Source organism: Branchiostoma lanceolatum, chromosome 11 (genome assembly GCF_035083965.1).
Source record: "Branchiostoma lanceolatum isolate klBraLanc5 chromosome 11, klBraLanc5.hap2, whole genome shotgun sequence".
In the NCBI taxonomy this organism is placed as follows: Eukaryota; Metazoa; Chordata; class Leptocardii; order Amphioxiformes; family Branchiostomatidae; genus Branchiostoma; species Branchiostoma lanceolatum.
In genome coordinates this window covers 1,672,324-1,694,887 of record NC_089732.1, presented here as the reverse complement: position 1 = coordinate 1,694,887, position 22,564 = coordinate 1,672,324, and the positions used below count along the sequence as shown (strand labels likewise).

At 41.4% G+C, this 22,564-nt stretch overlaps 3 protein-coding genes across 8 annotated transcripts in view; 1 reads left to right on the top strand and 2 right to left on the bottom strand.

Annotated features, from left to right (window-relative positions):
* Window positions 1-84: 84 nt before the first annotated feature.
* On the bottom strand, window positions 85-7,400 carry LOC136445046 (uncharacterized). Its single transcript, XM_066442895.1, has 4 exons — window positions 7,306-7,400; window positions 6,290-6,489; window positions 3,061-3,194; window positions 85-1,469 (listed from the first exon to the last, which is right to left on the bottom strand). Exons 1-4 carry the CDS (start codon window positions 7,398-7,400, stop codon window positions 1,344-1,346), a joined length of 555 nt encoding a protein of 184 aa, XP_066298992.1. The 3' UTR covers window positions 85-1,343.
* A 290-nt stretch (window positions 7,401-7,690) lies between these two features.
* LOC136444618 (cytochrome b-c1 complex subunit 6, mitochondrial-like) lies at window positions 7,691-14,546 on the bottom strand. 2 transcript variants are annotated; one of them, XM_066442262.1, is made up of 4 exons: window positions 14,414-14,546; window positions 11,094-11,150; window positions 9,533-9,697; window positions 7,691-8,647 (listed from the first exon to the last, which is right to left on the bottom strand). In XM_066442262.1, exons 1-4 carry the CDS (start codon window positions 14,453-14,455, stop codon window positions 8,615-8,617), a joined length of 297 nt encoding a protein of 98 aa, XP_066298359.1. In that variant the 5' UTR covers window positions 14,456-14,546; the 3' UTR covers window positions 7,691-8,614. The 2 variants fall into 2 exon arrangements, with proteins under 2 accessions (XP_066298359.1, XP_066298358.1); XM_066442261.1 differs by having other exon boundaries at window positions 7,691-8,248.
* A 989-nt stretch (window positions 14,547-15,535) lies between these two features.
* Window positions 15,536-22,564, top strand: part of LOC136445431 (uncharacterized) — a 28,894-nt gene continuing 21,865 nt past the window's right edge. Inside the window, exons 1-8 of one of the 5 annotated variants that reach the window (XM_066443446.1) lie at window positions 15,536-15,722; window positions 18,289-18,491; window positions 18,925-18,987; window positions 19,373-19,459; window positions 20,081-20,207; window positions 20,527-20,842; window positions 21,247-21,394; window positions 22,304-22,440. In XM_066443446.1, coding sequence (XP_066299543.1) covers window positions 18,293-18,491; window positions 18,925-18,987; window positions 19,373-19,459; window positions 20,081-20,207; window positions 20,527-20,842; window positions 21,247-21,394; window positions 22,304-22,440 — 1,077 coding nt within the window. In that variant the 5' untranslated portion in view covers window positions 15,536-15,722; window positions 18,289-18,292. Of the gene's footprint in view, window positions 15,737-18,288; window positions 18,492-18,924; window positions 18,988-19,372; window positions 19,460-20,080; window positions 20,208-20,526; window positions 20,843-21,246; window positions 21,395-22,303; window positions 22,441-22,564 lie in introns of all 5 variants that reach the window. The other 4 variants (XM_066443445.1, XM_066443442.1, XM_066443443.1 and 1 more) reach the window with 4 other exon arrangements.

Genomic DNA, 22,564 nt, shown 5'->3' with positions numbered 1-22,564 from the left:
TCACGTTTTGTGTCATTTACTACCTCTTTTAACCTTCTCCCTGCTGCCTAACCCTGTAACCAATATAGCTTTGGTTCCAAGTGTCTACCTTAGCAGGCTTAAGGTTAAACCTTCATCTGATAAGGTCAGGCTAATCTTGGGCTGTAACTGTTGATTGCTAGGTTGTGGAAGGCTTGCAAACAAATTACCTTGCCTCCAGTGTGACACAGCTTAGCCTCAAAGGGTGACAAAGGGTAGCCTCTACCAGGCTCCGCGGATCACTGAAAAAATAGTAGAAATTGGCCAAATAGAGTGAATAGTATGCCAAGGAAGTCGGCTACGGAGAGAGGGTCAAATAGTGGGTCCCCTTTTTCATTTATTTATTTAGCTGAGCGGACACACTCAGGTCTCTTGACCTGTTTTTCAGGCTCCCTGGATACAAATACAATGCACAGACATAATACATAATGATTTATACAATCACTGTTTACTTCCACAAGCTGACAGCCACAAAGCCAGGTATGAAATATAAAGAGAGATTTTATTTTTACAGCTATACTCACAATACAGAATGGTTGTTAAGGACTTCCAATTCACAATTCCTGATTAATAAAACATAGTCTGTCACAGTGGTAATATTGATAACAATTCTTTTCAATCAACATATCACTGGTACATTGTGTATATGTACTTATTCCACATACACGCACATGCTGTAGTATCTAATCAAATTTAGACACTGCTGAAAAAATCTCATTACTGGAATGTCAAAGTGTACTCCATTAAATACTAGCTATAACGTTACAGTTTGACTGTAATAGTTACGTCACCAGAACAACAATATAACACTTGTAGAGAACATGAATAAGTCACTCTGTAAAACACTATCTTGACTTAATGAATGCCACAGATGAATACATATAAAATACTAACTAATGAGAAACTGATTCTAGAATCCTTTATATTTTTGATGGTACTGTCTTTCTGTCAGGTTTAATTTCATGCTTCATAGTATATTTTCCGGTAAAAATATTATGATTTTTAAAAACCTGGCAAAATTCTACCTGATGCTCAAAATTTATCCTCATTTCCTAAGAAGTACAATTCCAGCTGTTCTCAGGGATTGTAGCATGGAAATGTGTGCATGGCATGCTTGCAGCTTGCTTTACAATTATCATTAATTAGCAATCAGACCTTCCATAGAAAATGCTTCATAATGTCTTCATAATTCCCAAATTATCTTTCTTTGAAGTCAACGGCTGTCACAGCAACAGTGCAGTATATTTCAAGAATGTGTTTTATTATATCAGCTACTGGGGCAGGGTAGTCAGGGCAACCGTTACCATGGTTACCGACCGTGCGGGCTAGAGTATGCAGCATCCCTTCTTGTCGACGAACGGGTTCTTGGAGTTCGGGACGCCGACCACGAGCGGGTCCTTCTTCTGGTGGTTCTCCACGTACTTCTGTAGATCCGCCGCGCACACAGACACCTTTTTAAGGAAAACAGAACCTTTTTATAAGATCTCTTATATCATAGGACAGTACTAACTATTACTAGTACCATAATGTCCTTGCTAGTACTAACAGTGACATGTTAGTGATGGCCGATATCCGGCCGATGGACATTACAGGAAGAAGAAGAAGAAGTCTAATGTTTACTCTTTAATGTGTTTGTATTGCATACCCAGTGAGAGGCCTGGTTAGCAGCCTAATGGCGTAGCACACCAGGTTCGTACTAAAGAGTACTAGCTGCATATTTGAACTGTTTTTGTTTAAGGACATAAGCCAAAGCTGAGGTTCTCATTCATTCAGTGAGGAAATTGGTGTTTAGCTAGTACTCTCCAAGCAGAGCATGGGTTTCGGCTGGTTTTTGACGTGTTTTTAGGCGTTATTGTCGTGCTTTCTACTTTGTCATATTTTTTTTTTGTCTCGCAAACCCAAGTTTGCGTCACAACAAAAACGATGACAAAGTAGAAGGCATGACAAAAACGCCTAAAAACACGTCAAAAACCAGCCGAAACCCATGCTCTGCTTGGAGAGTAGTGTTTAGTACCTTTCCCAGGGGTCGGGACTCGAACTCGAGCTTGGTACCTCCAGGTTCTGAGTCAACAACCCTAACTACAAGGCCACCTTGCCACCTGATGATGTTTTGGGGCTCCTTTAATTCAGAAATAAGTATAGCTTCACTGAAGGGACCAAAAAAGTTAATCGATACAGAAAAAGAAAATGCGGGGACCATCTCCCGTATGGGAGACACCTTTATGGAAAACAGAACCTTCAGTGTGATCTCAGTACTCCTATTTGTACTCGGGCTTCATTAAAAATCAGTCTACTGGTGACTTGACTGAAGGGGCCACCTAATTGAAGAGGGTCTGCATGGGGGGGTCCCGACAATGCTCTACGCTAAATTCGGAGGGCCGGCTACGTAATACGCTAATTTCAGAAAGCCTCCCTACGCTCTACTCTAAATTCGGAAAGCCCCCCCTACGCTCTACGCTAAATTATGGAGTGGTTGGCAACGCTCTAGGTAAAATTAAAACGGCCGATTACACTCTACGTAAAAGGGGCATGCAGAACCTCATTGAATCCAAGGTAAAGGCTATAGGAGTCCAACCTTCTTCTTTTACTCAGCCTTTTGCCTTTCTGACTAGAGGTACCCATTTTTACGCCTGGGTGGAGTGAGGAAAGTTGTTTAAAGTACTTGTCCCAAAGGCACATCAGTGGTATGTCAAGGGACTTGAACCTAGGGGGGCTCTGGGTTTTGGGTCAACCAATTCCTAACCATTACACTAATAGTCTCCAAGCAGACCTACGGGTTACAAAGACCTATCAGACTGGCAGAAGGAGTTTTTATAGCAACCCTTGGGAAACCACTATAGAAATATAGAAACCACTCAAGGGACTGAGGACAAATGGTTGCTGAGGACAGGTAAGGGCTAACACTTGGGTTGCTATAAAAACTCCTTCTGCCAGTTGGATACGGCCTTTGCAACCCGTAGGTCTGCTTGGAGACTATACACTAACACAACGCCACACTTTGACAAAATCAATTACATATCATATTAAAGAGAAGACAGAGACCATTTCCCGTCTGGTGTTCTTGGCCTCATACTGCAGCTGGCTGAGTTCCTGCTCTGCTTCGTACAGGTCCTGCTCCTCACGGCTCTGGAACATGTCCTCGCACTTCAGCAGGGCAGCCGTGTTCTCCAGCTCCGCTGGAAATAACCAGAAACGAAAAACAGCGCTGTCTCAGACATTTTGTACCCATATTGGTGTGCTATTTGCATCTTAAATGTGAATTGTAATTACCTTCACCAAGAAGGTTATATTTTCATGTTCGTGTGTGTCTGTGTTTGTGTGTGTCTGTGTTTGTGTGTGTCTGTGTTTGTGTCTGGGGACCCCTTAGTGGCGTGGCTCTTAGCTCTGTGGACCCCATAGTGGAAAATGTCCTCGCACTTCAGCAGTGCAGCCGTGTTCTCCAGTTCCGCTGGGAACATTACCGGAAACGAAAAACAGCGCTGCGTCAGACATTTTGTATCCATATTGGTGTGCTATTTAGCCTGAGTACCAGCCTCCGTAGTGACTGCTGGCTCAAAAAAATTCGCTTCCTTAAAGTGGTTAGCAAGCAACTTTTTTTGAGCCATCAGTCACTACGGAGGCTGGTACTCTGGCTATGTGCTATTTGCATCTTAAATGTGAATTGTAATAATTACCTTCGCCATGAAGGCTATGTTTTAGGGTGAGTGTTTGTCTGTGTGTATGTGAATACGATAACTCAAGAATGCATGGATGGATTATCTTGATATTTGGTTCGTCCGTAGGTCTTGATGAGACCTCAAAATGATTACAATTTGGGCCTGCTAGTGGTTTGTACTGTTACTGTACTGCAGCAGAACTTTCGGTTTTGATACCTTTTGCAACTACACAATGTGCTTTACAACAATAGCGCCGGTGTGTTCTCCAGTTCTGCTGGGCGCAACCGGAAACGAAAACCAGCGCTGTGTTAGACATCATGTTTTTTTATCTGGCAGTTCTTGTTTATAGGATTATGGCAGTCAAACCTGGATTCAGCAGCCACTCAAGGGACTGAGGAAAAATGGTTGCTGAGGACTGGTAAGGGCTAACCATATAAAACCGGACAGATATACTTGATACTTTAAACAGGACAGTTTTAATGTAGCTTGGATGTGAAGATGGTTGCCTGTGCCCGGCTGTTACCCAAAAAGGTAACTTACTAACATTGTAGGAGATTTGGTACCTTGTATTGTTGGAGTGTTTGTATGCATTTCCTTATCAGTGTTTATTGCTTTTTTACCCCATTCCTGATGCAAATAACTGATGAAAGATAGCATTCACTCATGCATATACATTAAACAACATGACATGTTAACATGCCAGTCTGAATGCAAAGAATACAATTTCTGAAGAATAAAAATTCTTTTTATCAAAATATTCAGGCATTCCTGCATGCAAAGAGCCTACTTGGAAGAGGCAGAATTTTCACTGATGGTTTCTTGAGCCTTGAGAAAGATGGTCATCTGTGTATTTAGAAGAAAGATTTTAAAAGAGGCTGAAGTCATTTCAGGCTCAAAAATCAATTTCCGAACCCATGTTGTTTGATCCTGATGCGGTAAGTCGTTGGTCGAAGCTTCTGAAGAGAATTTGCCGTATCCTATCCCCGCAGCAAATGAAATATGACATTAAGGAATAAATCAACCTCAATAGCTGCTAAAGATATTCTAAATTAGACTACAGATCGGTATGGTATCAAACTGACAGCTGTCACTTTTATTTGATGATTTGAAAAGAGCCTGGAGACAATTTGTAGCATCCTGTCTCTGCAGCCAATAAAATACATGATAAATGACGCATTACACACAGCATGGGAGCAATTATGGTAGTTGTATTTTTGGTACACAGGCTGGTAAATTACTGCACCTTACAGCCAGCCTGCTTATTAATATTAGTCTGAAGCAGGAAATGTCAATCAAAGGCCACACCAACATGATACTGTAAATCCAGAAATGTTCGTGGTGGTTTTATTTTTGCGATTTTCGTGGTAACCTTTTTGCCACGAACTTAACACTTTTTTTGCCCTCCTACGGTCCTACCTCCTTGTCTGTTATAGTCTCAAATGCAAACTTAAAACCACCGCGACACTCCATTTTCTCTCTATCCCAAAATTAAAACCATGCCAACTTAAATGCGTTTACAGTATATATCACTCTTGGCTGTCCATCAAAATAGCCGGTCAACTAATGAGAGAATCTATGCATTTTAGACAACTTTGTTTCATTATTTCATTTTTATTTTGCATCGGGATATCATATTTCATATCTTATTTTAATAAAGGTACATGTTGGCGAATTTATAGGATTGGTCTTATGAATTCAGATGCTTGTCTGACTTTTCCTTAAATCCTTGAGCATTCTGATCAAATGAAATGAAACGTTTTACTGGCAAGAGTGTACCTCTGAGAAACGACTTATTACACTGGTGCGAGCAGAGAATGTCACTAATCATTCAGACAACACTGATCAAAGGAGATGTGCATGCAGCACCGGTACTTTGATAAAGAGAAGAGCTTAACCTTAATTCAAATCTGAGATACTTGCGAAATGAACACTCCAACATTTGACTTCGGTAAATAAATGTAAATGAGATATTCCGACCAAGACATATTGCATGACACCTCTATTTTTCAATTAAAAAAATGAAAATTGCTTTTAATAAATAATAAACCCCAATAGTTCAGCTAGATTATCACTGTTATCAAGTTTCTAAAATCAACCTTCAAGGTCCAAATTGCAAAAGACACTGTTTTGAATAGGAAATTAGTAAATGATTTCAGTCATAGGCATAGCCTTGAGTTGGTAATTGGATGTGAAATGTCATCCTCATTGGCTTCACTGCCCAAAATACTAAATTATTCACTCTTGCTGTAAAATGTGACTTTTATGTATGACCCATAACAAGACAAAGTTGATTTAGACATACATACCAGTATAACGTTTGACTGGTATGTATGTCTAAATCAACTTTGGAAGTTTCACTGTGACTTAAACAAATTGAGTCTATCGATACGGATAGTCTAGGGTTGGAAAAAGACTTGCTATTCCCCTGAATTTACTTTCTTAAGATCGTTGTTTTCACAATATGATTGTTTAGCTGTAAACCCATATAGATCTAATACAAGTTCTTTCAATTAACATTAACTGAACCGGGAGTGAGTTAGTTCCAAAGCCGGTGTTTTATCATGTCCAGACCGGAGAGATCGCACATACTTCCCGGTAACAGTATACACCCTTACCTTTATCACTTGTTTGTGTTCCTGGTCGTACCTCGCGTGAGAACGGTACTGTTGGAGAACACTTCAGGCGGACTCGAGAGCTCAGGATCGGTGGTTTAAGGGACCCGACGGCGGACAGAGCTCCTCTTATTGCTTCCCTACTGGGAAGGGGAGCAGAGGGGTCAAGGATGGGGCGGAAAGTGAAACCGCTGTCTGTAAAACTGGGGTGCGCTTAATTTAACTTGCCAAGGCAAAAGAAAATAACTACCTGCTAGAGACCCTAAAACATTGTAAAAAGACACCTCTCCACAACAGCATAAAAATATTGATATACTTATCCACAACCATTCACACAACTTCTTCTTTTCAGGTTTCATCCTGATATTTTTGCTTGACGCGCTTTAACCTACCAGTGCTCTTAAGGGCCTAGAATAGATCGTTACTTGCACTTTGTGAATATAGAGGTACTTAGTCACACACCCGATGCTCAAATTAGATTTCTGCACCCGGCCGTAACTATCTTCTTCTTTACAGTACTATATTTTCTTCTATTAAGCATCAAAGTTAACGAGGTAATACCTTTTTTTAACAGTGCTGATGTGATATATGCGCAACAGGTTACGTTGCCGTGCGGACCCGGAAGTTACGCAAAGAACGCCGGACCGCAGGTAAACAAAAATAACATGTGGTTCCGTGAGGATTTCTCACTCCTCCTTACCTTGATGCTGTTTCTAACAAGTGTAGAAAGTCTTAAAGTCATCTGACGACGTCTTGGCGTGTTTGGGGCAACTTTCGTAGAGCTACCAGTACAGTGCGTCCGCCGTCTCTCGGGAGCTCCGAGGTTTTTACGCGAAATTACCGCGAAACGTTACAGGCTCCCCAGAAGCAACATCACAGCACGACTGTCGTAAATACAACTGACTCCATACGTTCAACTGTCGTAAAATGGGGGTGGCTATTAACGGGATGATCCTGTCAACAGTAGAAAATTTGCACTGTAGACAGGATGATCCTGTCAACTGCAGAAAAATGTGTACTGTTGACAGGATGATCCTGTCAACAGTGCAGATTCTTCCACTGCTGACAGGATCGTTCTGTCAGCAGTGGTTTTTTCTACAGCTGACAGGATCATCCTGTCAGTAGCCACTTCCTTTTAGTTTACTTGGAATATAAGTTAAGCCCTGTACTTTAGGGTACTAACTTCAACAACCATGTATTTTGCAACCTTTATCAGTTTATAATGATTAAAAAAATGTTTATTATGTGTAACTCACAATCCCAGCATCAGTTCAGTTCAGTTCAGGTCGTCCTCATACGAGGTGCCATTCACAATGTCTAACCATGCATTTCTATCAAGCATGGCGGCTAGCAGCATACATGGTGTAAATTATCTTGGAAAAGAAAGACCAAAACCCACAACACTTATACATGGGAAACAACTTTAATATCAACATGAGAGGTGGACACTGGTCGGAGTAAGACATACATGCAATAGTATGTGCCGTGTACAGTTCAACTTGAAGCATTTAAAAGTTAAATGTCAAGAAGGTAAAATAAAGTAGCATCTACTTATAACTTCAGAGTTGAAACAAGTTACTAGTATATATTGGAGGATTGCTTTTGATGGACATAATCCACACTGCAGTTTTCAACTTGTATAAGCCTGCCATCACTGGAATTAAAGGTATCCATAGCAACTGTCTCCATGACAACTGTCTCCCTAGCAACAGTAGCACATCTATGCAGTTTGAATTATTTCTTGTACAAGTCTGACACCACTAGAGTGTAGTAGAATGTTGACAAAACAGCAAATTGACAAATACTGATTACCAGTAACTGTGTTGAGAATTATTCTATTATAAACTATTTTCTGTCTTATTTCATCACTCCAACACCAGCACTGGAGGCAGCAAGCCTTTGTATGGAAGCACAGCAGGAAAGAGCGTTCTATTTCATGGTCGGCCACAACTTGCCCTGTAGCTGCAGGGGAAGCAAAACAGAAAGCAAGGGCAAAGGTTACACAAAAAGAATAGCAAGCAGCATAAGCAGACAAGCAAATATGTGGCGTTTGTCCAATATTATGACATTTTGGATCATGCTAATTCAAAAGCCATTAGTGTCAACCACTGAAAAAGGTTTCTTTCTCCTTGCATTGAAAGCTGAGGGGAGAAAGCATCTGCTTAAACAAGAAGCAGTCGTAAAATGCTGGAAAGAAGCGCACAGATTAAGCTTAGCAGAGTCAGCATTCTCTAACTTTTCAAATTTCAAAAAGTTTAGATATCGTGTTTACAAGTCTCTCCTATAACCAGTGTCAATGTAGCTCTAATTTCTACACTGCTGTCTGCTCTATACAATAGTCTTCCATAGGGACTCTGCAAGCTGTTGGGAGAAGATAAAATTTTGTTAGAAGAACTATTGCTAGAATTCAAAACCACTTCTACATAGAAAGTCTACACTACCAGAAAAAAAGACTAGACACTTCAAATCTGTAGCAGGATCTTTATAACTAACATGCACTTTTGCGCATCCAAAATTTGAGCTGTGCACCTACTTTCTGACTGTGGGCGCACAGTTGCATATATCTGTGTAGGTAACCTACATTCAGGTACCATTGTACACAGGTAATACGTATACAGCATATTTCTTTTACATTTTTGCGCCAGAAAAATTAAAAATAAACATTTCTTTTCAAATTTTTTTTTTAGAGATAGCTACAGCATTTGGTTCAGAAAATATTTTCTGTGTACCAAAATGTTTAAGTTAGGTGCACCAGTAAACCTATTTATCCAAAAATGATTGTCAAGCCCTGCAAATATCAGTCCATCGTACACACTGTGCTTACAAAAATATTGGTACAGTACAGAAGCCCATACTTACACAATGATCAGCACAGTGATGTTGATTTTCGTTGTTGAATATGTCAAACATTTTCATCAGTTACGCCAAAAATAATTACTCAAGCAACTGGATAAGATTTTGAAAATCTTATCCAGTTGCTTGAGTAATTATTTTTGGCGTATCTTATTACCTGGATGTCTAACCTTCATCAACGTATTTTCATCAGTTTCATGTCAGAGCACAGTGATGTTGATTTTCGTTGTTGAATATGTCAAACATTTTCATCAGTTTCATGTCAGGAAGTACAGATTTTTTTGACAGATTGGGGTGAAATTTTTGTCCGTCACAACATGCAAATCCCTCCCTGGACAGCCCTGGTACATTGTAAATAACTACTATCGGTACACTACAGAAGCCCATACTTACACAGTGATCGGCACAGTGTAGGAAGTCGAGCAGTTCCTCCGTGCAATGTTCCTCCGGCTCCCCGTTCCCGCTGTTCACGCGGTCCTCACACTCGACGAACCTGGACTTGACCTGCGCACAGTGGTGGCCGCTCTGACAGTCTTCCCTGATCTTGTCCATCGGGTCCTGAGGACAGAATGCAAGGTGACATTTAGCTCTTATTATCTCCATGAAAAATGGAGATATAGTTTTGGGTGTGTCTGTCTGTGTGTGTGTGTCTGTGTTTCCAGACTACTGTAGTCAGCATAACTCAAGAACCTCTAGATGGATTACAATGATACATGTATTTGGTATGCGGGCGGGTGTTGGGAAGCAGAAATTCAAGGTCGATTTTGGGCCCCTGGTATGTGACCTTGGTACTGCAGCAGAACTTCTGCTTTTGTTTCTTTTGACCTGGACGTGCTATGGTCTTGATTTTTTGATGGCAGATAGCTTGTGATATAATGAAGAATTGGTGTAGTATTGGGCCCCCTAGCAGCTTGTGTTTGTTTTGTTTATTTTGTTTGTTTATTTTATTTCGCACTTAGAATATACATACATAAGAAAGAAATACAAGGATAAATAAAACAGTGCAGGGCAGGCCAAAAAGCTTCTGCTTATGTAAAGGCCTCCCTTTATCAAATCAAAACATTTTTAGTTGATCAGGTAAACAAAGGAGATAAGTTGGATGATAAACAAAATGAAACAATATAGAGGTCATGTGAACAATAAAATAAAGAATTAACCATCACTTGATAAATCATACATGAATATGAATGTAGATTAAACGAGACATATTAAACAAAGTAAAAGCAGTGGATTGCTATTAAACAAAGTAAATAATACTAATAAATGGTGGACTACTATTAAGGTGAAATTTATCTTTTATTTCAAGGGCAGGCATAGGTTGCAAATATTTTCCCCTCTTTAATCTTAACAATGATTTATGATCAGAAAGTGATTTTTTCACATTGATGAAGGTCACATCGTCATGAAGGTGGAACATTACGTAAAACAACTGGATAATGCAAGGTAAAATTTTTCTCCTTCATTTCTAAGTCAACTGTAGATGTAGGTTGTGAACATCTTTCCCTTTCACGCAGGCATACGAGCAGAAAACAATATCTGTACTTTAGTAAGACTGTTGTAGTTTTCAGAGTCTTCCTTGATTTTACCCATGGGTGATGGGGATAGAATGCAAGGTTAAATTTCTCTCTTTTCTTATTCCTGGATTGAGATTATCTAACATGCCTTTCTGGCAATAAGCTATAACGTATAAGCAGAAAACAACATCTTATATATTTGAAACCTTACACGTAGGCCTAGGAAGTTGTCAATTGAAAAAGCCATCTCCAAGCAGATTGACGATCGAAACATTTTCTAGATCTTGCCATTATAATTTCTGAAGATCAAATCATAATGATTTCATGCCACCATATTTTCGTCATGTGTAACCCTCCTCATGGGGGATTACAATCTCCCCTCCTGACATCTGCTTGGAGATTAGCCCACACTAGAGATGAAGTTAGTTATGAACTCTGACCTCCAGGTCCTCCTCATCTTCCTCCTCCTCTTCCTCCTCCTCTGGCTCTGGAGGATCCTGGGAGTGATGGAGAACAGAACACACTTGTTAATGATGAAAATGCCACACAATGCCTCATAGAGCTGTATACCTAAACAGATTTTAGGTACAGGTACAGGTACACGGGTTAAGGTACAGGTCCGGACCTGAACCTGTACCTAAACTACTTGTTCGGAAAATGCTAGATTTTCAATAAGGACAAAAGCAAGTTTGAACTGGTAAAAACATAATATTTGATAGAGCTAGGTATCATTTTTATGAAAACACAGATGAAAATTTGACTCCAGCCATGCAAATGTGTTTTCTGTGCTTTAGAGTGGCTTTAGAGCACTGCCACGGTAATTTCATAGTGATTTTATCTGTCAAAGTGGCCATCCCCTGAGTCAGGTCCAGTACCGATACAGTATTCTCCAAGCAGAGGTTTTGGTCGGGGGGTAGTAGAGGCCGGGGGTTTTTAACATTGCCTCCCGTAACCTCTGCGAGATGTCGGAACCGATCAAGGCTTTTAAATCTAATCACTTTGACACATAAAGGCCATTTTGAAAGTAGGTGCTAAGTCTGCCAAGGGAGTCTAGTGTTTCTGTCCTCGCGCCACGGGTGCTTCCGGTCTGCCGGACCAGGAACGCAGTATACCACTGTATATACGTTTGGGAGAATAAAGTGCTCGTATAGAACTACTCTAGACTGTTCAGTGTAAGAGAGTAACGCTTACTAGGAGTTCGTATAAAAGCGTGTGTAAAAACACCAGATCTAGCGAGACGACAGAGCATGAGAATCTTGACTTGCAAGTCTATCTGTTGATTCCATTATCCTCCCCACAGCTATCACAGTAATTCTAAGACTCAAATGTACTTAAGATTTGATGTTGATGGTTATATAACTGTTAGCAGTCAATGTAATTCTCTATTTTGCTACTTTGAAAAAACATGCTGCAAAAATGACAAAGGCTTTCTGTAAGGCTTTGAAATGTCCGGCTACTCGACGTGCAAAAACATATTACTATAAAACAAAGTTCAAACCAGGAAATTGTGTACCGTACAATACGTACATACATTCTTTTGATTCTTTCCTCATATGCCATTGTGGAGTCTTTAAAACTGGAAAATCAGCCACAATCTCTGTCAAAAACACTGCCGCTAGCTGACCCGACCATGCCGGACCATGTTGAACTGCATGTACATGTAATCGTAATGGTGATCCACGTCCGTTTTTCTCATGTCGGTATATCTAGTTCAGACTCAGATTAGTATGTTCAAAATACATAATATATTTACTGATATAATAATACATCTTATTTATATCTTTGATTTCTTGAAAAAAACATTTATCATCATGTGTGGAATGGTTAAGTTATTATGCTTTCAATCTGGCGGGAGCCATTCAAAGTGATTGTAGGGGAGACCGCGGGGTGCCGCCCGGCTGGCTGCACACTCCCCCAAGTTACCGGAGGCCACGCTAATCCCCCGGCAGTAAAACTCTTTGCCTAATGATGAATTAATGGTACAAAGGGAGGGGCAGCCACACCGATTCTGAAAGAACAGCCCCGCCCTTATGCGTTCTGTAGCAGAGGTTACGGGAGGCAATGTTAAAAAACCCCGGCCACTACTACCCCCCGACCAAAACCTCTGCTTGGAGAATACCGATACAGCAGGGTCAGGTATTTTGGACCTGTTGATTGTACCCGGTAGTACGGGTACTGTACCGGTACACAGCTTTAATGCCTCATCTGTATCATTCAACTGGCATAACCTCTTTTTTGCTTAATATACAGACAAAAAAAAACAGGTCAAAGAACTACAAACAGAAATAAGTACTTAGAGAAGTTTCGATATTTTAAGGTCCCAATTTGCAATATTTTTTGGGAAACACAAACCGTTCAATCTCCAAACAGACGTAAGAAACTGGCTCATTCTCAGTGTTAAACACCTGTTTTTTTCCTTTTTCTTTCAACATTTAGCAGCACTAAATTTGTGCTCTTTTCTGTATTGGATTTCGTAACGTTTTGCCTCCTGTTGGTGTAAAACACTGAGACGGAGTTTTACATCTGTTTGGAGATAACAAACACTTAACCCTCTGCCAAGAACTAGCCTGGGTGCCATCCTATTTCTACCGGGGCTCCTACACTCGCTACCCTAAAAAGTAGCGAGTGTAGGAGCCCCCAGTAGAAATAGGATGGCACCCAGGCTAGCCAAGAACGACCACATCTGAGTTTTGTAATCAACATATGATACTGGCGGTTAAAACTGCATAATTTTGTTACTTATATCAATGGAGTACACTATTTTAGTTTTGAGCTGCCTGGTACAGTGCGGTATGTACTAGTAAGTGTATATCCTGAGAAAAATTATGTTATCAATATTTTACTTTGTACATTTATCTTGGGACTTCCTTTAGATATTTTTTCTAACAATGAGTGTTGTAGCACCATTATTTTCCTGAGAACATGATATGTTGTAGCCAGTGTTCTCGCCAGGCCTTTTCAGCATAGGGGCCCCCTATGCTGTGATTTGGACCCCCCATGCTGTGATGTGGACCCCTATGCTGTGTTTCAACCAGCATAGGGGTGTTTCTTTCTGGGACAAACCTTGTGACCCTTCATAAATCTTACAAAAAGTTCATATTTGGCTTTAGAATGAGGCTGTGACAGAGGAAAAACTCTACTTCACAAAATTTATCCCTCAAAATGCATGAAATAATGGGTTATGAATTTACAAATTTTCCGGGAGAACATGCTGGACTCCCTACTCTGGTCACTCCACGCGTGACTTGCACCGCGTTAAGTTGGCCTTCTGTATCTAACCCCTATGCTGTGAAAAAATCCTGGTGAGAACACTGGTAGCGTATCTGATCACGACAGTTCTACAGAAGCTAAGTTGTGACCTTCAACATCATAACTTGACCTGTAGTCATGACCTGAACCCGGTCGCCCCCCTCCCAACCTGGCGCCTTCACGAAAGATAATACTGGGATGGTTCTGGTCCTATTTTAGTGGGTTACCATGCCGACGCACCATTTCCCTGTAACTCTAAAGTACACCAATAAAAGAAAATGTGTCTACTTCATTATTTTGATCACTTTCGGTGGCTGTGTACTAATTTTACGCAATAAAACCCAACGTGCGCACCCGGCGCCCTTGAAAAGGGGTCAGAGACATCGCGGTTTCGCTCAGAATAAAAAGCCCTAGTATCTTGCTACGTGTCCTAATACGTTCAGTACATCCTCTGCAACTATCTTAACTTCCTCTATTGATTATTATTCTATCATATCGACCAAAAACGTACCTCTTCGAACTCGTCAGTGATTTCTAGTTTTTCCACCACCATCTTGGATGTTCTCGAAAGGACGCGCAATGTCCCGGATGTAGGATGACCCTTGACCCTTTACCTGATTATAGCAATAGTGTCTCTCACCGTTGGACGGACTCATAACGTACGTCAATGAACGTCCCTTCAGGTTCCGGGTCCGAGTTCAAATCTGACTCGGTAATCTGCCGGAAGTTCTTTTCTTCCGGAATTCCCTAAAGAATTTGATATATTTGACCCAATAGGTAAATTCAGCTACTAGTATGTTAAAAGATCGTAAAAGAATGTGGTTCAGAATATGTTTAAATGGATCCATTTCAGAAAAATGGAGCCAAGAAATGTTGCGATAATCTTACACCACTAGTCTTCCTATAGTCATTGGTGACCATATATAAGCAATAACTCAATAGCTTATATAGTGCATATTACTTATTACACTTGTAGTATTGATGGGAACTTTTTGTAGTAAGTTTACTAGTTTCATTCAAGTCCCCCCGTACCAGACGGTGCATAGGGCGGTGGCCATTTTCGTTTCAGTAGCCCTTGGGCCACACAACTTTGTGCAAGTCACTACAGCAGGGGGATAGTCCACTGGTAGTGGTGTGTGTTTAACTACCATTATCCCAAATGCTGAGTGCCAAGCAGAGAAAGCAGAATGTACCATTTTTTAAGTCTTTGGTATGACTCGACCGGGGGTATTACCGTATGATAGGCGAACACTACCCATTAGGCCATTGCACCGGTTGCATACTTGTACATAAAGTCACCAAATCTACCACCAATGCCAAGGACACGCCTCCCACGGATGGCATTAAACTGGGTACCGCCGGGGAAAAGAACGGGAGGGGGGTCAGCAGATTACATGGGAGAAAACTGTCATGAGAGACTTGGAGGAACTGGGCTTCACTTGGGAAGGAGTGAGAAGGCAAGCACTGGACATGTACAGAAGTGCGTGGAAAGCAGTGGTGGCCCGCATCGTTGACAGATGAAAGCGGCGACGATGATGATGATGAAATCTACCACCTTACATCTGCTTCGAGCCCAGGTCGACATGCCCCTGCCATGTTGTCTGCGCGCAGTCATACGTGCGACCCGCACCCGCTCGACTGGTTAAACTTCGTGTCAGTCTGATTAAAATTCCTGTGTACGCTGCTGCCAGGCCTGTTCGCTGCTGACCTGCACCTGTTGCAGCAACAAACCGTCGACCTTCCCCGTAAGGAAAAACATATTCCTTCAGCTCTTCTGCCCAACACATTGCCGAGAGCGCGCGGATTTGAGCGTTAACAAGGTGGGTACAAGTGTGTAAATGTTTTACGAAGTACAGATAGCATTGCGTAACTCGGTGCAGCCATCGCTAATTCAAGCATTGCGGCATTCACAACAACAAACCTACTGTTAGAGTCCGGTCTCGACCTTACTGAACTTGAAACGGTGATTTTTCTGTCTTTTTGTGATTTTTTACGAAGCTTGAGTGCCCATCTGTAGTGTTTGTTGCGAAGTTTTCCATCAGAAGGTGAGACAATTGCCACAAGGATGCAGGTGTAGTCTGCAAAACGTAACGCCTTCGCCATGGGCCGAGAATGAGCGTGCAACAGACAATGTAGGATTGCATGATACGGATACGGGATACTACATCTAAGGACAAAGTATGGGCACTCTATCAATGTATGCACAAAAACGGAACTTTTAAAATCAGAATTTTGCAACTCCATCGTGTGGCACTATATTTTTCATTGGGCACAAATAGTGACTTATTTTCAAGAACAGAAGTAGCATACGTCCTTGATTATTTTATGATTACGAAAATGGGTCACTAGTTATTTACAGTGTAAATGTGCCAATTTCAAACGCACGCACAAATACTTGGACCAGCCATGTCTGGCGATGTAGTGCATATGGTCTGTTTAACTATGATGAAATCTGTTCACCGACAGATAATCTGTTATCACTTGATCTAGTTAGCTTTTACTCAGTAGGAAAAATAACAATTCAGACTATAGAACTACCTGTTGCTAACAGCTTTGCAGATAAAAACTAACATGAGCGGTACGTTTTCAGCGCAGTCTTGTTGTAGACGTTCAACGATCTCAAACCACACCTCAAGTTGAACGAATTTCACACATGTAACTTTAAGCAGCGTAAACTTTAAGCAGTGTGTATTATTCGGTAATCTGCGAACAGACAAACACTGTAGAAGATAAACATCTCATAGGTTCATGTTACTAATCAAATGATGAACAAATGAAAATGTTTATATAAGTTACATGGTTGACGGGTGCTAGGTGCAAAGATCCAGGGAACTAGGTAAGTACTGTCTTAACTGTACATGTGCAGAAGTGACTAGAAAAATGTTCGTGTAGTTTGTTGAAAAGTTTTCGGACTCCGTTTCCAACCTGCACACTCAATATAGGGAGGAATGTGTTTGTGTTTGAAGAATATCGCAAATGACATGGATACTGGTTGCAAAGAGAACCAGCTAGGTAGTACTACTAGATTTAGAGAGTACAAATGAATGGAACATTGTACGCGCTATTGTGAATGCTCGAGTTGAAACGGACACTATTTCCAACCCGCGTCGAAAGCGGTGTCTGCTATGGTTGGAATGTGTCGTTTGAGTTTCCAGAATCTTGGAAGTAAACATTCAAATTAATAGGAATACAAGCAGTGCCTGATATGAATAAAGATACTAATGCGTTCTATTTTCACGACGTGTTACCGTAATAACAATTAGAACATAATTTGATTAACAGAAGGGCATGAAAGTTGAATGCATTTCATCGGGTTTGAAATTGAAACAATCTCACAGCCTAAGGGCATGGCAGGGGGATGCGCCCAGTCATAGTCTTGCACCACCATTCATTCATAGGTTAGTTTTAGTGATATTCACAGGCATCTGATTTAAAAGTGTAATTTGCCTGTGAATATCACTAAAATCAACTTATGTGCTTATGAATAAATGGTGGTGCAATACTATGACTCGTAGATAAAACGCGGTGAGTTTTATTTTACACCTATTCCTAAGTCCTTGTTGTGTACATGTGTTTACCGATTGCATGATTTATGGTCAAGAAACGACAATGTCTTCGGGTAGAGTGCGTATCGAAATAAATAGAATTTGAATGACAGGAGGACCACGCCTCCTCTAATCACACTGTTTTGAGTGCACCTTTGCTGACCTGTATGGTCAGCCTGACATTATAATTTGGGGCCCGGGTTAAGTTGTCGACCCGGTTCAGTCAATGAAATAATTAATGCTTCCCTCATGAGGCCCTGCTCTACAGCATAGGTTCAAAGAAACAATTTGTTATTGCATTTCAGGTCATATATAACGATGTTCACATTCACTTACTAGTAACTTCGAAATGCAGCAAGTATGAAATTCCCGTCATCTACCACTACCTATGGGATTGTGGTACCAGTGGCCCATGCATGATACTGTGGTACCAGTGTCCCATGTATCTCCAAAACAGCTGATCTACAAAACAAGTATAGCTCCAGGTGCCTGTACAGCAGGTCCAGAGGTGTCACAGAGCACTACAGCACCAGGAGTTTTACTAGAACTGCACTGCATACATTCTGCTTAGTCTGGCTTGCGCAGTCGTTTGCTTAATTTTATATACTATCATATATATATATATATATATATATATATATGGCAACCACTCGTATAATCTTTATTCGTATTCAGATACATAGTACAGATGCATAGTGCAGATATTCAGATCGAGTATGGTGACCGTGTCAATTCCTACATCGGAGTGAGGAGGGTGGACACGGTAGCCTTCGCCTTCACTATTATAGACATGTATCTTATGAAAGTCGCTTATCTTAATTCCAAATCTCTTCTTCCACAGAAACATGGGGAAAAAGAAGGGTAAGAAGAACGGGTCTGTGAAGGCGGCAGAGGCCCCAGCACCCGAGACACCAGAGGCCCCGGCACCCGAGACACCAGAGGCCCCGGCACCCGAGACACCAGAGGCGGCATCAGCGGAGACACCGCCGGCGGAGGAAGGCGCTTCTCCCCCGCCTCCACCACCGCCACCGCCGCCCCACGCAGGTTAGACATACATATGTTGATATGTTGGTGGCCGATTGTACCGGCAAACATCTTGATCCCGACAAAGAATCCGATTGCGACCAGAATCTCTGTCAGTACTGTTTTCACCTGCATTTGTATTTGTTTGCTACTTTGTATGCTGAAAGGATAACAGAATCATCGATGAATGTGTTTACACGATTTCCGGTTCGTAGACAGATCTTTGGCTTCGGAAGAAGTGGTAAAATTTTCGACGGTGTGATATTATATTGCATGATAATGCCGTCGATGGAAATGGGACAAAGAATCATTGACTCGGAGTCATTCACTCAATATCTGGCTTGTTTGGTCTTTAACAGATGAAACAGAAATGAAAACATCAACGAAAACAATACATTTCCATTGCTCATAGCATGGGGTAGGGAAAGACGATAATTTTGGAATTCCTTTCTAGCGACAGCCTCCGAGGATGACCCTACCCGCGCCCTAGATGATGTGGTGGCGGCGGCAGAAAAAGGTGAACTTCGTGTAGACTGACAGTGTGGTGGACGCACCGTGTTCTAACATCCGTCTCTAACAATACTACTTCATTTGTGAGTGCTTTAGGGTTCAAAATGGCCATCGCTCTCTAACACTACTACTCTCTCCATCCATGGTGAAGTGAATCACCACCGCACGACCAGCATGTGAAACAAACAACAACAAAAACATCCTGAACCTCTTTCTACGGAATCCTGTCTTTGAATGATTGATGATTGATCAATCCTATGTTACTTGACCTGACTCACTGCCTGCCCACTCAACAACCAACAGATGAAACAGCGCATGAAAAAAACATCCATACACTTATTTTTCACAACTTCTTGACGATGTCTCGAATCTCAACATGTCTGTTCCTTCAGATGAAGCATCAGTAGTGGCGGATGGCAATGGCATGGAGGCAACCATCACTTTCAACGATGATGTGGAGGAAATACCGGCTGAAGGAGGTTGGGCGAATTCTTTCATTACCTTCTACTTGTTTTCTTTGTTTGTTGAATTTGAATACATGTATATGGGATAGAAAACCTTTGTATCAGTGTACTTAGGTTCCAACTGTCATGGTATATAAATGTAGACCTATTTGAGCGTAGCGCCACTTTTTCTTCGTATTGATCATGTCGAATGATGATTAAAAATATTTTATGATCGGAATCAATCTTTAGGGTGGTTCCTTCAGGACACAAAACAATGATAACTTAACATAAACTGAGTGAATAATGCACTCACAACAATATAACATAAGCAGAAACCAACTGTGTGCAGTACATTTCTAATCTTATGCAATGTAATTCGTGTACTAAAATGTCATTTCACTTATACACTACGTTGACTAATTTTTGATGCACAATTACAAGAACGCATGTGTAACGTACTATGGAGAATTATCCAACAGCTTTACTTAAGCGCTGTCATGCTATTTATGATAATTCTCAAGAATGTTATCGACATGAATGGTAATGCTAGAACATGTATTAGTAATTAGCAGATGGCTTATGAAAATACAAAATACATTTTTGTAAGACTTCTAAAAAAAAAGTCATTTCTTCTTCTTCTACTCGTCACCCCAGCGGCAGACAACACGGAGTTCTACAAGAAGCTGTCCGATGACGAGACAAGCGAGGCGGCCCTCGAGGTTCCGGAGAAGCCCGTGGAGCGGACGCCGTCATTCCTGGAGAGGATGTCCCGCAAGTTCAGGTAGCGGTTAGCGATCCTGCCTCTGGAACTAGAAGTCCCGGGTTCGATCCCGGCTGTGTAGCTCACCCGACATGCGCGCTGCCGGAAAGGGTCGCAGTCCTTAGGACGTGACGTTAAGCCGTGGTCCACTGTTCATTGTGCTTGTCGGGGAATTTCCCTGATACAATGAACCTGTAAATACTGTATATAGCGTCTGTCTTCTCTGTAACGACCAGTGGAAGATTTATTCATAGCTCATCTGGTCTTTGAATGAATTTCAGCTAAACTGGTTCGAGATTTGAGCTAAACTAGTTCGAAATCACTTTCACTTTCCTTTCAGCTTCAGTAAGAAGTCAGAAGAACCCAACGTACCGAAGCCCAAGAAAGCCAGCCCCTTCGCAGGCATGATGGCCATCATCAAGGACCAATCGAAGATGCCGCCGAAGGACAACAACGCCAGGGCGCTGGCCAAGCCGAACATGATGGATAACTTGTTCTCCAAGTTCCGCCCGAACAAGAGGGTAGAGTTTAACCTGGAGGGGATGCTGGATGATGACGTCAGAGGGAAGTACGCGCGGTACGACTTCCCGTTTGAGAACCTGGTGCTGGAAGGTGCCGGGGGGCACCGGGGCCTGGCCTACGCCGGGGCCGCAAAGGTGCGTTTGAAGACAAGCGTAACTTTATGATATTCTTTGGAGATGCCAAATCTGGCGCGAAAACATCCCCAGAATTCCCTGAAATATGCTGTCTTTTATTAGATTTCTCCATTCGACAACCAATGCTTATTTCCGGTAGTATTAGATGCATGAACAGCAAACAGCGATTACGCATTTCATGATTTGTTATCGCTTGTGCTTAACTATTGTTATCATTACCGTCATTGTTTTCATTATGATCATTATTATTATTCTGTATGTTGATATTTCTGTTTGTATTATCAGTTATTTTATGTAACGCAGGGCCCCACTGTAAAGCAGTGTTAATCACTGAGCAGGGCTACCCTGGATAAACATGACAGAATAATGATAATAATTGAATATTTTTTGTTAAATCTCCGCAGGTCCTGCAGACCATCGGGGTGCTGCAGACGATCCGGCGGTTCGCGGGGGTGGGGACGGGCGCCATTCCCGCCACGCTGCTGGCGCTGGGCTGCTCACCAGAGGAGCTGGCCGGACTCACGGACGAGAGCTTCTACATCATGTTCGAAGGTAAAATGGATCAGTAATCATCAGTTGCTGTTTTTGTGTGTGTGTGTGTTTTGTTTGCTTGTTTGTTTGTTTGTTTTGTACGTTAGTTGGATGATATACAATGCACCACTTCTGTTCGTGTATCGGTACTGATCGGTACAGGTATGTTTGAGTTACCAGTATTTGAAATACTCCGACTTTACGAGAGTTTCTACATCATGTTCGAAGGTAAATGGATCAGATGCTGTGTTTTGTGTGTGTGTGTGTGTGTGTTGTACGTTGGTTGGATGATATACAATGCACCACTTCTGTTCGTGTATCGGTACTGATCGGTACAGGTATGTTTGAGTTACCAGTATTTGAAATACTCCGACTTTACGAGAGTTTCTTCATCATGTTCGAAGGTAAAAGGATCCGTTTTTCTATTATTTGAACGCTAGATGGATGATATGAAATGCACCGCTTCTGTTAGTGTATAAGAGACTGATTGCTACAGGTGTTTTAGTTACTTAAAAGAACTCCGACTTTATCATCTTCGAAGGTAGATTTCGAAGCGATTTTTATCTTTTACATTCCTGTCTTAGGTTGAACACTAATGCCTCTGTCACATAGTAAACGATTGTCTGCCAAATTTGTGACAAGGGCTTAACAGGGTTTTTTTCGTGATCAACCAAAAAACAAGTTGAAAACAAACATTTTCAAGTTCACCTAATGCCCTATCTATAGACAGCTGAAGCTTGCCAATATAACCATGATGCCAAACATGATCATATTTCATGGTAAACAATAAAGTAAACTAAAGCAGCCATCATCAATTGCGGTGAAGCATGATTCTTTTTCAAGTAGCGCAATGTGGCTTTGATACGGCTCGCATTTTTTTGGCCAAGCACGAACAGACAAAAACTAATTTTCCATATCCCCTCCTCACAGACAGCAAGCTGGCGTACCTGAGCATGATGCCCAACATGATTAAGGGTTACGGCATCTACAAGGGACAGAAATTCCTAGACTGGCTGGGAAAGATCTTAGCAGACAAGACGGGCAACGCAGACATCACATTCGCACAGGTATGGGGGTGATTGATTGAATGAATGAGTGTTAGAAGAATGAAAGATAAGAAAAGGATTGTATGCAAATAACAATATACAGAATATAGATTAAGCGGACAAGATGTACAATGCTGTCATTACC

Excerpts from the sequence above, each read along its gene's own strand:
- LOC136445046 (XM_066442895.1), bottom strand. The coding sequence starts at position 7,400 with ATGATCCTGTCAGCTGTAGAAAAAACCACTGCTGACAGAACGATCCTG. Across the intron at positions 6,490-7,305 it reads ACAGGATCATCCTGTCAACA|TTTTACAGACAGCGGTTTCA; the intron begins GTACACATTTTT and ends AGCGCACCCCAG. Across the intron at positions 3,195-6,289 it reads AACACAAACAAGTGATAAAG|CGGAGCTGGAGAACACGGCT; the intron begins GTAAGGGTGTAT and ends GGTTATTTCCAG.
- LOC136444618 (XM_066442262.1), bottom strand. The coding sequence starts at position 14,455 with ATGGTGGTGGAAAAACTAGAAATCACTGACGAGTTCGAAGAG. Across the intron at positions 9,698-11,093 it reads AAGATGAGGAGGACCTGGAG|GACCCGATGGACAAGATCAG; the intron begins GTCAGAGTTCAT and ends TTCTGTCCTCAG. Across the intron at positions 8,648-9,532 it reads TACACTGTGCCGATCACTGT|CTTGCAGAGTCCCTATGGAA; the intron begins GTAAGTATGGGC and ends TTCTCCCAACAG.